The sequence below is a fragment of the Xiphophorus hellerii genome, chromosome 22 (genome assembly GCF_003331165.1).
Source record: "Xiphophorus hellerii strain 12219 chromosome 22, Xiphophorus_hellerii-4.1, whole genome shotgun sequence".
Classification (NCBI taxonomy): Eukaryota; Metazoa; Chordata; class Actinopteri; order Cyprinodontiformes; family Poeciliidae; genus Xiphophorus; species Xiphophorus hellerii.
The window spans coordinates 17,378,185-17,393,090 of NC_045693.1; the positions used below are offsets into that span (position 1 = coordinate 17,378,185).

A 14,906-nucleotide genomic window follows, 5' to 3' on the forward strand; every position below is an offset into this window, starting at 1 on the left:
CCTGAAAAGTTTCATAGTAGTCTCATTGGTCCACAGAGTGTTTTTACTAAAGGTCTGGGAGATCATTACATCCGCAAGTGAGGTTAAGTGATTTCTTGATTCTACATGTCTGGTATTATATTATTTATAGTTCCTTTATTTAATCAGGTAAACCCCGTTGAGATCTAGATCTCATTTTCAAGAGGGACCTGGGCAAAAAATTTGCAATACATAGCAATCCATGAAATCGAACCTAGCTTTTCAAATTACATGGATAGTCACAATTACTTCAAGATTTAGCAAGAGGGTACAAAATACTATTTTTACACATAGTCAGCTTCTTGTGAATAGCTTTCCTTTCACAACATTTCTGAGATTAACTTTGTTTGTTTGTAATGTGTTTGGTGATTAACACTAAGGAGCGAGAAAGACACCGGAACGTTTTTATCATGCATGAATGAAACTCTTCTATAAAAGACGGAAATTGTCAAATTAGCAAGTAAGGCTCAGTCTACAGTTGTGAAATCTATAAGAGCTCAGCAATAATAGTCTCTCACTGACATCAACCTGCTGATAATGCATTGAGTCATTCAGCTTTCCCGTTGCATTTGCTTGGGCGGACCAGCTGCAGGAATCTCTGCTTTCCTCCTACTTCCCTGCCTCTCTCCCAGCCCTTTAAACATGCCGACAGTCAATTATCTACACCACTTCTTCCTGACATCATCGCTCTAATACAAGCTGCTCCTGACCTTATGTTTGTGTGTCTTGAGCGGATGAAAGTGCTGTGTTTCTCCCTGATTGGATTAACTTCAGATGTGGTGTGTGTCCGGGTCTATTACACGAGCCCTGTTGAGATTTCGAACCCCAAGCCTGGACTCCCTCCCAGCCCCCCTCTAACCCTTATCTCCACATCCAAACCGTTGTGATCCTCTTCCTTACAGCCACAGTTCCACCCTTCTCCTCCTTTTACACCTCCCCAAAGGCCCGTTCTCCCTGCACGCCAGCTCCTGCTGGCACACACACATGCAACACAGTCGCACATGCACATATGCCCCAGATCAGGCCTCTAAACAGTCATAGTCTATGTGTCCATTGCTCACTGATGGAATGCCTGGGGGAGCCCTGTTTCTTCATCCGCACCCTCCTTCTCTCCCTGCTCAGTTTTTCCAAGTCCAGAGGGGTCATCTCAGATGGGAAGCTCATAATCAACTCAATTAAGTGAATCTGATTGCGATGGCAAATTGGTCCGAGTTATAACATTATCATTAATGCCTCAAGTGCAGTCACAACGGGACACAGCAATCAGATGTGAATGAGACTAATAGGAAGGGAGGGAGCAGGGACTCTGCTCTGGAACTTAGGGAAAGACTGACTTTACTTTAGTAGAGAAGAGCGAATACAAATGTAACTTTTTGTGAAAAGCATAGGAGTAGATTGCAGAAGTGGAATCGGGCAGTTAAAGTATTATTTCTTCTGCAGAGAGCAATTCTCCCTCTGACAATGAGGACTGACAATAACTGCGAGATGTTATTGGAGAAGCGCTACTGCATTTGAAATGAGGCTGGGAGAACTAGCTTTAAACCTGGGGTTCACCCAGTAATTGTTTCTCAGGATGTGACATTTGCCTCTTTTTGGTGGGTTGCTCAAGGTGTCAACACTTTTCACATAGCCAAGATTTTTTTTTTTCTTTTACTGTGGTTCACGTGCCCTGGAGCAGCCCGTTTGATCTTCTTGAGGACTGTCAACTTATTGCGTGACTGCATGGAATTGAATTCTGTATTTATTTACACGGCAGGTTAATAGAATAGATGCCTTAGTGATTTGAAAGTCAAACAACCACACCTGCCATTCATTCCATTTCATTTTTTTTTTCTCAGTAGAGGCAGATCCACTCCTTTGTTCTGTTTGGCTTGAACACACAAAGAGAGGATGATAATGAACTGAATGGCTTATCCTGTGCATTCTAACTGAAGAATGCACTGTAGCTCAGACACAAATGTAGTAAATCCAGATTTTTATGATTGGCAAAACAGTTCTTGGGAAGATTTTTTGTTGTTGTTACATCCTCATCTACATTCTGCAACCCTTGCAATAGCCTGTATACAGCTCCTTGCACAAATATTCATTGAACAACCACTGGAAGGTAAACCTTTGTCCCGTTCTCAAGTCCTTTGCAGCCTTTAACAGATTTTCCCTCAGAGGTTCCCTGTATTTTCAATCTTTCCATCAGCATTTCCACAGCACGTTTCTGCCAACACCACATTGTCCAGGGTGACTCGCGGTGTTATTTATTTACTTATTTTCACATTCTTGATGTTTTGAAATTAGAAAGTTCAATTTTGGCATCAGCATAGGCTCTTTTCTTGTCAGTCGTCCTTAAAGGCTATATTTGAGGAGAGTCCAACTGATATTTGTTCTATCAATAAATTTGAATCTCTGCAGCTCCTTCAGAGTTCTCTGATTAATGTGCTCCTTCATGTTCTTCTATGTCAGGATAAATTGAAAAGAGCTTTGTGAGAGCTCTGAAACGCTTGGAATGTCATTTTACAACATAGCCATGATTCTCCTGGTGTGGTTCTTTGTGTTGATGATGCCGTTTATTCATAAACAGTACCTAAAAAATCTCTGCAGTTTCCCAAACAGATGAATATATACTCAAATTATTATATACTGATGGGCTCTATATACTAATTAGGTAACTTCTAAAGATAACTAGTCAAAATGAATTGTTTCAAGGGTATTAGAATAACATGGAAGAATAAAATTCATGTCATACTTTTTTTTCTAATAAAAAAAAATTAATAGCCCTATACAAGAGACTAGAGTTTGCCATGGCTGTGTGACAAAATTTTAAAAAGTTTAAGCAGTGGGAATACTTTCACAAGGCACTTTACTAAACGCTTTTTATCTGTGATGTGCATTGACTAACAATACCTAACCGGGCCTTTTTCTGGGGAAAAAAAAAAAAAGGGAAAAACATACGATGGCCCAGTTTGAGTAAACTCTGCCTCAGTGCAGCTTAGCTATCTGCTCATACTAGAGCTTTAAACAGACTTGTCATGCTGGAGGATGCTGTCGTCAAACAGAGGACAAATCCAAGGATGTCAATTGAATGCTGAGAACTGTCTGTCATCTGTCCTGATGTTGGTCTTTCCATTGTGATTAGCATCACTTAATATTCATGCATGCCTATCTGACTGCGGAGATGATGCCAAGCTGACTCCCGTTGTTCGTGTACAGAAGAGGCTGTCTCCCTATGATGAATACACGGATGATGTAAGAGCCTTGTGGTGTTACGAGCGCATCAATATGTTGCGCCAGTGTAGGCTCTGATGGTGTCACAGGTCAATTCAATAAGAGGAAAGTGATATTGCAACAGAGACAAGGAAGTGAAGGCCTTGGTCTCTGAGAGTTGCTTGATTGTGCATTTGCTAAGCAACACTGCCACTAGGTGGTCAAAGTTAGGTACTGTACAGCAAAATACATGGAGGTGAAACCGATTTGAAGACATCCTAAATGAAAATCTGACACAAATCCCTGCCTAGAATAACATAGGGCTGGTTTTAAACTGACAAAATACCTCAGCTTAGCTTCTATATGCCCCAAAATTTAAAAGGCTGTTTTTTTTAAAGTTGTACACAATTCTCCTTCCTGCATCAAACCAGGAACATCCTGAATTATTTTATTTCATATTAACAGTTGTATGTGTCAAGTTTGTTTTCTTGCTTCTCCAGTAGTTTAGACTTTTTTTTTTTTTTTTTTTTTTTACCTCAGAGAGACTTCGTGAACGTGTATCATTGTGGCACAGTGACAGTCAAGGCCGGGAGGGGAAACGGTGGTGCGCTCGCCGCAGATGGCAGTGCACATTTTTTCATTCCTTAAACAGACACAAAAAGCAGCCGAGGGACCAGGGCCTGTCTGTAGAATGTGCTGGGGAAGAGTAGGTACTTGGCACAAGTAGCAGAAACAATTAGCATCACATAAGCAGGGGCCCGGAGCAGCAGGAGGCAGAGGGAGAGGATGGCGGAGAAGAAACACGGCATCTCGTTTTCACCAAGAGGACTTTAACCGATCTGCATGCACACTTTGAGACATCCTCTTCCTTTCCTTTGCCACAGCTCAAACATTTTTTTAAGAGACAGTTTGTGTCATCGCTCATTTAAGTGACGTGTTCTTGTTCCCGGCGTGTTTTTGTTTGGATCTATGAATTCTTAATTGGGGAACAGGCAGAGGAAGTGCAGTGTCCTTGGAGAGGCGTTGCATCCCACTCACATCCCGAAATTCCTTTTTGAACAATCCTGGCTATTCCCATTCCAGTTCTGAAGTTGTGAGAAGAGATGATATTCTTGCTGTAGATCGGAAAAAAACAAGATTTTATATACATATATACTGTATATACTATATATACATATATATATATATATATATATTTTTTTTTTTTGCTAAATGGTGTCTCACTCAGTGCCAGCCTAATATGCAAACTAGATGTGTTGTTTATACTAGCCTCCAGACCAGCAGAGGGCCCCAAGAGCACTAAAGTTATCATGCATGTCAGGCAATTAATTGCAAATCTTTTTTTCTTTTTTTTTGATAAAAGAGACGTCAGTAGTAATAATCATTCAACAACAGCAGGAATTAAGAACCCTGATTCTTAATGTGTAATTTTCAGTTGCAAACCAATCATTCTTTCATATAGAATTTTTTTTCAAAATTGCATATTGTTGCATGAATACATTTAATCTGGGTAATTTGGGGTTGAGCAGTGAAACTAATAAAGTTTTGATGCTCATATGTAACTTTTGGCAGTGTTTTGCAGTAAGGTCAAGATATACAGCTTTAATTATGGCAGGATGGTTGGAAAGCCCCAGAATCAAATTTTGTATAGGATCCCCTTTAATCCCAAAAAGGCACTAATATTACCTAAACACTCTCTGTTTTACTTTAAGCAGCTTTATTTTTTCACATCATCCCTAGCAATACAGCCTTCATTCCAAATTGTATTTAAAATGTCTACATGAGTGAATGAATTTCACTTTACCATCTACACATTTTTAGTTGCTTAACACAGATAGCAACCAAAGCTGGTCCCTTCATATCATCTCCATGTGACAAAGACATCTATCCAGTCAACTAAGGAGACTAAGCTGAGGCTCCAATTCCAGTAACTTACTGTACATAATGCTTTAAAGATCCATTTGGATCAAAATCTCTGTAGAAGTTCCTGACACCTATGAAAACATATGGTCCAACCCTAGTGGCAAGGTGTACCCACTAAAATGCTGGTGAGGTTAGTGTTACTGTGTGTGCCCTACTTGGAAATTCTGCAATACTTTTTTTGTCAAAATGTACTTTTCAAAGTAATCAGGCCCCCTTTATGCAGTTTCATTTTTTTGCCCCATAAATTTCACTAACATCAACATTTTGAAGCTATTCTGACAGTGTTCAAGAAATTGTTACAACATAATAATAGCAATAATCTGCACTCTGTAAAAGTCAATGAAGCTGTGTAGGTACAATTTTACTCTGCAAGGCCGAACGCAGAATCAGTTGGTCGCTCTGATCATTTCAATCAGTATGCAAAATATATTATGTCAAACCTTTTTTATGGACTTTTTGTATTTCACTTTATTTATGTGAGTGTGGAGGTCTAAAGAGGAATTAAATAAAATGAAACTGTTAGAAAAACAAAAAGTTATCATTAGTTGTAAATTATGATCATATGCCACTTGATAAACAGACTTTGTTTATTTCTTTCAGTGAAGACGTTTAAACAAATAAGTGGCAAGAGTGAGATAAATGAAATGAAACATAGCTTCAAAGACTCCTCCACAAAATGTAGAAATATAAAGTCTTTTACACTGAGATGTGACAATAAAACAAAAATATAATGTGACGTATAGAAAAGCATTTATATATTTGATTCTTTCATTGTCCATCCTCTAAATGTGACATGAATAGAAAAAATAGCTATTTCACTTTTCTACCACTAGACGGCAGCATTATTGTCTAATAAGCAACGACAAAATTCCTCACCGTGTAAACCTCTAGGATCAATTCTAAAATGTCAGAGAACATGAAATATTTTTCATTAAAATACTTTCCTCCACATAAATGTTGAAAATAACCCTTAGATATTCAAATTCACCCACACATAATGTGCTGCAATGTGTAATGTTACCCTTCAAAAGACCGTAGTAGTTACGTATTTTTCTTCTCTAATTTTACCTTTCATATGCCCAATTAAAGATTTGTAAGAAATGTACCAAAAACGTTTTTGTTTTTTGTTTTTTCAAATTAAATAAATGTATACAGGATTTATTTTAAAACAATAAAACAAAAACAGGAGCAGTAATTTCTGTTGGACTGTTTTACAATATCTTCCACATATTTATCCAATTTTGTTTTGCTGTTGCCTTTGGATTTTGCAAAATGCTATATTTTACACCTTAGGAATAAGCATATTTCTCAGAAATGATTTGTCATACCTTCTGTGTTGTGAAGTAGATTCATTTTAGGCCTTCAATTGTGGGATAACAAACAAAAAACTGAACATGTCATTCTAGTTTGTAGGATTTGTGTAGTACTTCGCAACTTGTGACTTGAGCAAATAACGTGGATGCAATGATAAATATACTGCCTTTTCTTAAATAAGCTGATGTTGCAAAACTTAAAAGAAAAAAATCATCAAGTTGGGCCTTCCCTTTAAAAGGTTAACCTAAACAAACACAGATTGCAAAGTCCAAAAAGAACGGACAGCGAGTGATTTAGTACAGTCAAACAAGCTGCTTAAAAATTTCCCACAAAAAAAATCCCATCCCAAGACAACTGAGCAGAATGGCTGCAAACATCAAGACTCTTGTCTGCATTGGACTTGCTGTTGTTTTAACAGGTAGAAAATGTTTGAGCTGTGAAAAACTGGATCTATTTGAAGTATTGCATTAATGTTTATTTCAGGTGTCTTGTTTCTTTCTGTTCAGGTGTGGGAAAGTCTGCCTTTATTGGAAAAAGTCACAGTGGGGGAAAAGATAACCTGGTTCTGCAGTATGTAGTTAACAACTCCCTAAGGGAGCATCCAGTCCTCACCAAACTCAGACTGGTAAGTAAACCCTGAAACCAGTAATATTATTTTATTAATTATGTTTTTGTTTTTTTGTTTTTTTCTCAGGCAACTGATGACAAAACAGAGCATGAGATCCTGTCTTTATGAATCAAACTAAAGTTTTAGTTTTGTTTTGTTTTTGTTATAACCACTGTATTGTTATTTTTTTTTTTAGCATTGCTAAAGGTTAACCTCTGGCTTAACCTGGCCAGAGGTTAAGTGGTGATTGTTCAGTAACCATCTAGCTGGCACCACTTTATTAACAGGGAAGATAAACTGGTGTTAGGATAATTGTGAGACAATAACAGATTTCCCACTCTAACATGATTTGTTTCTTGACAAATAAAGTTTAGGTTGTCAGTAGTTTTGTGTTGAGTAACTCGTGGAGCTAATGATCAATCTGACTTCTGAAACCAATGAAATCATAAGTAATTGATAAAGCGTCTTCCATGCTGTTTTGTTTTGTTTTGGTAGCAAACAGTATTCTGTTAAAATTAATTATGCAAGCACTTTTTCATTTGAGCAATATTAAACTTGATATTGATTTATTTTCTATTTGTATTTCTGTAAATGATTAACTAGCTACTATTCAGGGACATTTGGCCAGAAGCTAATTAATAACTAATGATGTGTTCTTTGTTCTTTCTGTCTCCACACTTTTTTTTTATCTCAAATGTACTGTACGGAGCTCCATAGTATTGTATGATTCTGTATCCACACTAAAATTTTATTTAGAGAAAAAGAAGTAAAGAACATTATTTATTTATTTATGTCACAGAGTGAAAGCAATATGGTTCTCAAACACTAGAGGGCAGACACACACCAGTAAACTGTAGCAACATGCCGCCTGAAGCTGCAGAACCAGTTCTGTGTTTTCATTTCAGAGGACCCTTGAAGATCAATGGAACAGAATGATGGTGGCAGCAGAGCAAGCCCAGTTTATGGCAAATCTCATACGACTGATCAATGCCACAAAAGCAATTGAAATAGGTAAGATAAGATTAGCGTGTGTCACGCGCCATGTGGACTTGAAAGTGACAGAACAAATCACAAGTTTATGACAATGCATTACTTTTATTGTGCAGAGCTATTTGTTATCCTCTAATAAACATTTTGCTCAGCATAATATTCTAGGCTAGATTCTTGATTAGTTTGGCTTTATTTCTTTTTCGAGTAAAGCGTGTCTTTGTCTTTACACAGAAATCTAAATTTTATTGTAAAAATAAGGAAATAATCAATTAATTTCAGAAGAAAAGTGACAATAATTGTTATAGTTCAGAGCTTTGATCAAAGCATTTCATTGCAGTCCAGCTTCTAGTCCAGTGATTAATTGTCGTGTTCGAATAGTATAATTCAGAAGTTTACAGACTGTTTTCATAAAATATTATGGACTAACCAATATATTTATGATGCAGGGATGTACACTGGATACAACGCTCTGAGCATGGCTTTGGCCATGCCAGAGAATGGACGAGTGGTAGCTTGTGAAATAGAAGACACCTACATAGAAATAGCCAAACCCTTTTTTAAAGAGGTGAGAACAGAAAAAAAAGAGAGAGAAGAAATATAACTTGTATCCCTCTATTATGAATGTCCTAATGTTTCAAAGGTTTTAAAATAATCTTATTATTAATCCAGATTATATTACACAAGTGCACAGTCCTTGGTCTACCAACATCAGAATTTGCCATTTAGCTTCTGTCAGAGCTAATTTGTGCAGCAAACAGCAAATTGCACATCTAACAACTGTCAGTGTGTCTCCAGAAATCCTGCCGGCTGGACACTTTCAAGGTGTCTGCTCAGGAAACTGTGTTACAGAAAGCTCCCAAGCCAAGCAGTGAAATCAATTCCTGTGTAAACCCTGACAAAAACATTATTTTGAAGTGGCTGCATAAAACTCAGTTTATAAAATGTTCCTTTTTTTTTGCAGGCTGGAGTGGAAAATAAGATTGATGTTCAGCATCAAACTGCACTTAAAACTCTGGGTAAGTGGTTTTGTTGATATCATAATTGCTCTCATACAGATGTGAGTTTTGCGTTTACTTTTTCCATCTTGTGTTTTGTCAGATGAACTGACAGCAGCTGGGGAAGCTGGAACATACGACTTTGTGTTCATCGATGCTGATAAATCCAACTATGACAGATACTATGAGAAGTCTCTGGAGCTCATAAGAAACGGTGGCATAATTGCAATCGACAATGTGAGTAAAGTTCAAGTATTCAGTTCACGTTTTGACAACAAACATAAAGTGAAGCATATCTGTCATCTTGCTACACTGACAGGTGCTGTGGAGTGGAAAAGTTGTGAACCCTGCGCCCAATGACACCACGTCACAGACTCTAGATGCTCTTAATAGGAAGATACACAAGGACCAGAGAGTTGAACTGAGCATGCTCACTGTGGGGGATGGGCTCACCATCGCTATTAAACGCTAATGGGGGAGTTTTTACGACACAAATGTGTTGCACTTATAATGATACTATTCATTATTTGATTAAACCGTTTACTCCCTGTTTACGTTCTTTCTGTAAATTCAACTCTTATTAGTCTCCACAGTTTTAGACATCAGTATCCTCTTCATGAGACTGTATCTACAATGGCAGTGTCTTCAGTCAGGGGCTATTACAGCTCTGCTGTATTACAGACCGCTACTGTCTCCCTACCCACAGCCATCTATAACTCTTTGAAGATTTCCTCACATTTCTGTCTACAAAATTTTGGTTTGCACAGTGGTGGTTTTTGATGTGGCTGACACATCCCACTGTCCAGGGCTCCATTCCACTGAATGGAGCGCCATGACAAGAAAGAAAGAGCGAGAGAGGGAAAGAAAAGAAACAAAACATTTCCTACTGTTAATTTACATGTTCAAGCAATTGGGAGTGGTCATGACAGAACTATAGCAACTATATTTGATCACTTCGTATCTGAAATGTAAAATACTAACAAATGGTTGAGAGTACTAGTTGTACTGTCCTGATTTACACTAAACAGAGACACCATTAGAGGAAAATACAACTGTATTCTGTTTTTAAATACACAAAATGGAACATGTTCAATGTCTTTTTAGTACCACGACTACCTTAGATAGAGATAAACATTAAAACAAGACAAAACCGACCAATTGGAGCTAGACTGGATTATTCCCCAATGATAAACAGATTGTTAAAACATTGTTTTAATTGTGCAACCTTTTAATCTATGTGTAAAAACAACACAAAGCAAAACAAAAAATATGTGCATCAGCGGTAGCAGTCAGTTCAAACAAGAACTACCAGTGTAAACAAAGGTGACCGAGTTCAAGTCAATTACTGCAAGGTGCCCAGAACCTGCGGCTGCTGAGTGAGTCCACTTCATTAATACTTCACATGGCGCAAAGTGATTTAACAACACAACAACTCTATGACAAATGTGCCAAAACTCTAGCAAAAAATCTTGAAGACGCAAACATTTGACCCGATTAAAGAGCAATTCTAAAAAATTTCATGATATGTCTGAACATTTCTCAGAGGAAAAGCAAAATAAATAAATAAATAAAAAGACAGGAATCTGAATAAATATCTCATTCATAATTCTGAGATTTAGCAAACAGAAATACTTGTGGTAATCTAATGACATAGCGAGAAAAAATGGCGCGTATTTTCATAATGTGTGTGAATATCAAGTTTCGACTGCAAACATAGATGCAACTGAACTGAGTGAGAAACACTGCGGCCGACATCTTCGTCTGTTACTTTTGTTGCTTTTAAAAGATATCGGATATATAAAGTTAATTGTTTTTGTATTGACGTCGACGCTGGGGCTTACCGACGTCATCGCTTCCTGCGACAAAAAACGTGGAGTAAGGGTCCATTAAAGCACCAGCTGACGCGACACCTTTTCAGCACCACGGACAGCTTCGTTCTGCAAACTGGGCAGCTGGTGGCGACTATAAAAGCCCGCACGGATGCCTCGCTCTCTGCACCAGAGATCCGCACTGACAACATGAGTCACAGGATGGATGACAGGTTCGGCTTCCCGCGTAGAGCCCTTCACGATACGTATTCACAACCCAAGCCGAGACGGTCGGAATTAGAAACCAGGAGGACTTCCGCGGACGCGAGCTCCCCACACGCCAGACCTGAAAAGCGCAACGAGAAAGAGCTGATGCGCGGCTTGAACGACCGACTCGCGGGCTTCATAGAAAAGGTGCACCGGCTCGAAAGCCACAACCATCTCCTGGAGAAGGAAATCGAAGACATCAGAGGGAAGGTGAAGCCCGCGTCTTGTTTGGAGGAAGAGTACGGCCCCGAGCTGAGGCGGCTGAGGCAGCTGCTGCAGGAAATCACCCACCAGAAGAACCAGATTGAGATCGAACATCATAACCTGGAGGAAGAGCTTTCCGCCTTGAGGAAACGGCATGAGCGGGAGACGGAGAGCAGATCAGAGGCTGAGAGCAGCATAGTGACCCTGAAGAAAGACATGGGCGAAGCGTACCAGGCCAAACTACTGCTGGACCGGAAAGTGGAGTCCCTCGTGGATGAAATCAACTTTCTGAAGAGAAACCACGAGGCCGAAGTGTCAGAGATGTGTGACCAGATTCAAGATGCGCAGCTTAAATTTAAAGCGCACGAATTCGGCCACCCCGGCGTCACTGCGGCACTCCGGGACATCAGGACGCAGCTGGAAGGTCACACCGGGTCCGACGTCCAGCTGGTCGGGGAAAGTTTCCGAGTTCAGTTCGCTAGACTGACGGAGGCCGCCGAGGCCAAGAGGGAGGCGCTGAAAGCGAGCCAGCGGGAGATTCAGGAGTACAAGAAGCGTCTGCAGGCCAGGAGCGTCGAGCTGGACTGCGCCAAAGGCACCAGAGAAGCTCTGGAGGCGCAGCTTCATGATGTCGAGGATCGCCACAAGGAGGAACTTATTCACTATCAGGTATGACATGCTTCTTCCGCATCCTGTAGCGTTAACACACCCCGAGACACCAGCTTAACGAGGTCATCTTCTCTCTTAACTCAGAACACAATCAAAGAGCTTGAAAATGAGCTCATAAACTGCAAATTCGACATGTCCGGCTACCTGAGGGAGTACCAGGACCTCCTGAACGTCAAGATGGCTTTGGATGTGGAGATATTATCATACAGGTGTAGTAAAATTAGCATGAGAATATTAGTAAAACTTATTGATTAAATAAATTAGTGGAACTTTGTATTATTTCATATATTTTATGCTTTCTATGTCCATATTTTAATTTAAACGTGCAACTGTATTACTTATTAAAGGTAAGCTAAAGTATTTGTGCAAAAATGTTACATACCATATAAACTGAAACTGCTGATCCTGTTAACCAGTGGCCCAGATCTCCTGCTTTATTGGTATAGTTGAAGTTAACAATAACTAAGTTTGGATCTTATATTCAAATATACTGTAGATAAACACAAATTTCATTAATTCATTATTATTAATCAGCTGAGTCTATCAACTTAAGCTGCATTACAGTTTTAGTTTTTTTTTTACAGTAGAAAAGTGTACTCCCCTTAAACTTTTCATATTTTATCACGCAACAACCACAAACTTGAGCGCATTTTGTTTGAGCTTTCTTTGATAGACCAACAATAAGGCATGTGTAGAGTAACACTGTAAACAGAGGATCCTCAGGGTGAAACATGGGGGGACAGCTTGAAACCATGTCATGATTTCCTTTAACCAGGCCAGGGAAACTGGTAAGAGTTTATAGGAACTAAAAGCAGAGTAATCCCAAAAAGAAAACCTTTTACAGGTTGAATGAAAGGTCAAAATACAGACAGATCTTTTTTTTTTTTTTTTTTTGCAAGGCTTTAAAATGTACGTTTACAGACGCTTCCCATCCAACCTGTCTGAGGAAAATGTCTATTTCTATGAACTTACATGGTAAAGACATATCCAAAAGATATACAGATGTAATTGAAGTGAAAAGTATAGATTGATACCTTATGTCTTTGACCATGACAAAATATGAAATAGTTTAAGAAGCAAGGCAGTGTCTGTCAGATCCTTATATGAATTAACTTGAGGAAAGCTTAGAAGGCAAAGAACTATTAGTGCATCTGTATTAAATGCAAACTCTCTTCCCCATCCTGCAGGAAACTTCTCTGTGGTGAGGAGGCTCGTCTGTCCTCCATCTCCGTCTCCGACCCTCAGATCCCATTGCCCCATATCTACCATCAATCACCTGTTTACACCCTCCCCAGCTTCAGTCGACCAGGAGTCACGCAGAGGCGAGCAGAGCCCAAGTACAAGTTTGTGGAGGAGATCATAACAGAAACCACCAGGGAGATCGAGATGTCAGAGTTTGAGGAGACGGGATCAGAGGAGACGGATGTGGGGAAGGATGAGCAGGAGTGTGGAAAAAGTGAGAAAGGGGGCAGCGAGGAAGAGGGTGATCATCAGGACAGTCGAGAGGATGAAGGAAACCAGATGTCTGACCATCAGCAGAGTCAAGTAGCCTCCGATGAAAAGTTGGAGAGTGAAGATGATAGAAAGGTAGCTGATGATGTGGAGGATAATAACAAAGAACAAAACCACAGCGAAGAATCAGAGAAGGCAGCAGCTCTCAGCGGTGAAAACATGGACACAGAGGTAGATAACAACAAACCGGTTGAGGACATGAAGGAGAAAGAAACTGCAGATATACCTCGTCAAACAGATATCTCTTCAAAACAGCATGATTCAGATGAATCAGATCTAGTTAAATCTGATGAGGATAAACAGGGTTCAACTAAGGCAGAAAGTGTTATCGCGGTACAAAGTGTGAAGCCTTCTAATGAAACTGTGGTTTCAACATATGAGGAAGATAACAAAACTCTACAGCACAGTGGTGTAGAGGTGCAGGAGAAAGCCAAAGAATTGATTGGAGAAGCAGTTGCGTTGACAAAAATGGAGAAATGTGTAGAAATCGCAAAAGCACCTTCTACTGGACCAGAAAATCAGGTAAAAAAAGTGAGCCAAACGGAACAAAAAGAAATTACTAAGACTGATTCTGCAAAAGTTGAGGAAGAAAACACAAAAAGCACCGTAGATGCCACACGTGAAACCATTAAGGACCAAGATAAATCCCAATCTTCCAAATCTACAGCGAAAGCAGAGGGTGAGAAAACAGAAAAAGGTGACAAAACCCAAATCGCTTCAGCTGCTTTGCAAAAGGAAAAAACATCTGTGACTGCAGAAACAAAAGAGTCACAGCAGGTGCCTGCAGACAGCAGCCAGACTCCAATCTAAAATCAGAAGATTAAAAAAAATAAATAAAATGAGAGCTTCTGCTGAAGTTAAGAATGGACAATAAAACACTGCATTCAAAGGGATGACAGCCAAAAATAAAGAGCTCATAATGCAAATGTATAATTTTGGCACCAGCAGTCGAGCGCAAAGAACAATGCAAAGTACTGGAATGTATTGTCAGCATTCTTGTTTTAAAAGAACAGAATAGGCTTTTTTTTTTTTTTTGCAGCATGACTGACCTCAAAGTTAAAACTGGATTTCAAATATCTCGAAACAGCAAAACAGAATGTAACTATGAATGTAGCTGGACTTTCTTTGGTCATTTGTTTGATTGACAATGATTTTGCTATGGTGTGTGCAAATAAAAGCAATATTAAATAATTTATTGATTCTGGTACATTTTTCTAAAATTATGTTGCATTTCTGAAATAGACAAGTCAACAGATTCACATGCATACGTTGAAACATTGTTTTTCTAAATGTTCACAATTAAATGCTTCATTGGTGATATGAGGTAAAGTTTTTAGGTCAGCACATTTCTGAGTTACTGAACAGCCTCCTGTAATCAGATGTGTATTTTGTAAAAATGCGCTG

The 14,906-nt window shown here is 39.1% G+C and overlaps 2 protein-coding genes and 1 long non-coding RNA gene across 3 annotated transcripts; 2 read left to right on the plus strand and 1 right to left on the minus strand.

The window, feature by feature from the left end:
* Positions 1-3,723: 3,723 nt before the first annotated feature.
* LOC116713241 (uncharacterized) lies at positions 3,724-10,959 on the minus strand. The gene is made up of 2 exons (XR_004337831.1): positions 10,884-10,959; positions 3,724-4,328 (listed from the first exon to the last, which is right to left on the minus strand). It is a non-coding gene; the product is annotated as an uncharacterized LOC116713241 (long non-coding RNA).
* On the plus strand, positions 6,306-9,594 carry comtd1 (catechol-O-methyltransferase domain containing 1). Its single transcript, XM_032553344.1, has 7 exons — positions 6,306-6,868; positions 6,957-7,075; positions 7,963-8,068; positions 8,494-8,612; positions 9,009-9,063; positions 9,146-9,279; positions 9,362-9,594. Exons 1-7 carry the CDS (start codon positions 6,814-6,816, stop codon positions 9,512-9,514), a joined length of 741 nt encoding a protein of 246 aa, XP_032409235.1. The 5' UTR covers positions 6,306-6,813; the 3' UTR covers positions 9,515-9,594.
* LOC116713237 (neurofilament light polypeptide-like) lies at positions 10,902-14,695 on the plus strand. Its single transcript, XM_032553342.1, has 3 exons — positions 10,902-11,990; positions 12,075-12,199; positions 13,178-14,695. Exons 1-3 carry the CDS (start codon positions 11,061-11,063, stop codon positions 14,310-14,312), a joined length of 2,190 nt encoding a protein of 729 aa, XP_032409233.1. The 5' UTR covers positions 10,902-11,060; the 3' UTR covers positions 14,313-14,695.
* The last annotated feature ends 211 nt before the right edge of the window (positions 14,696-14,906 follow it).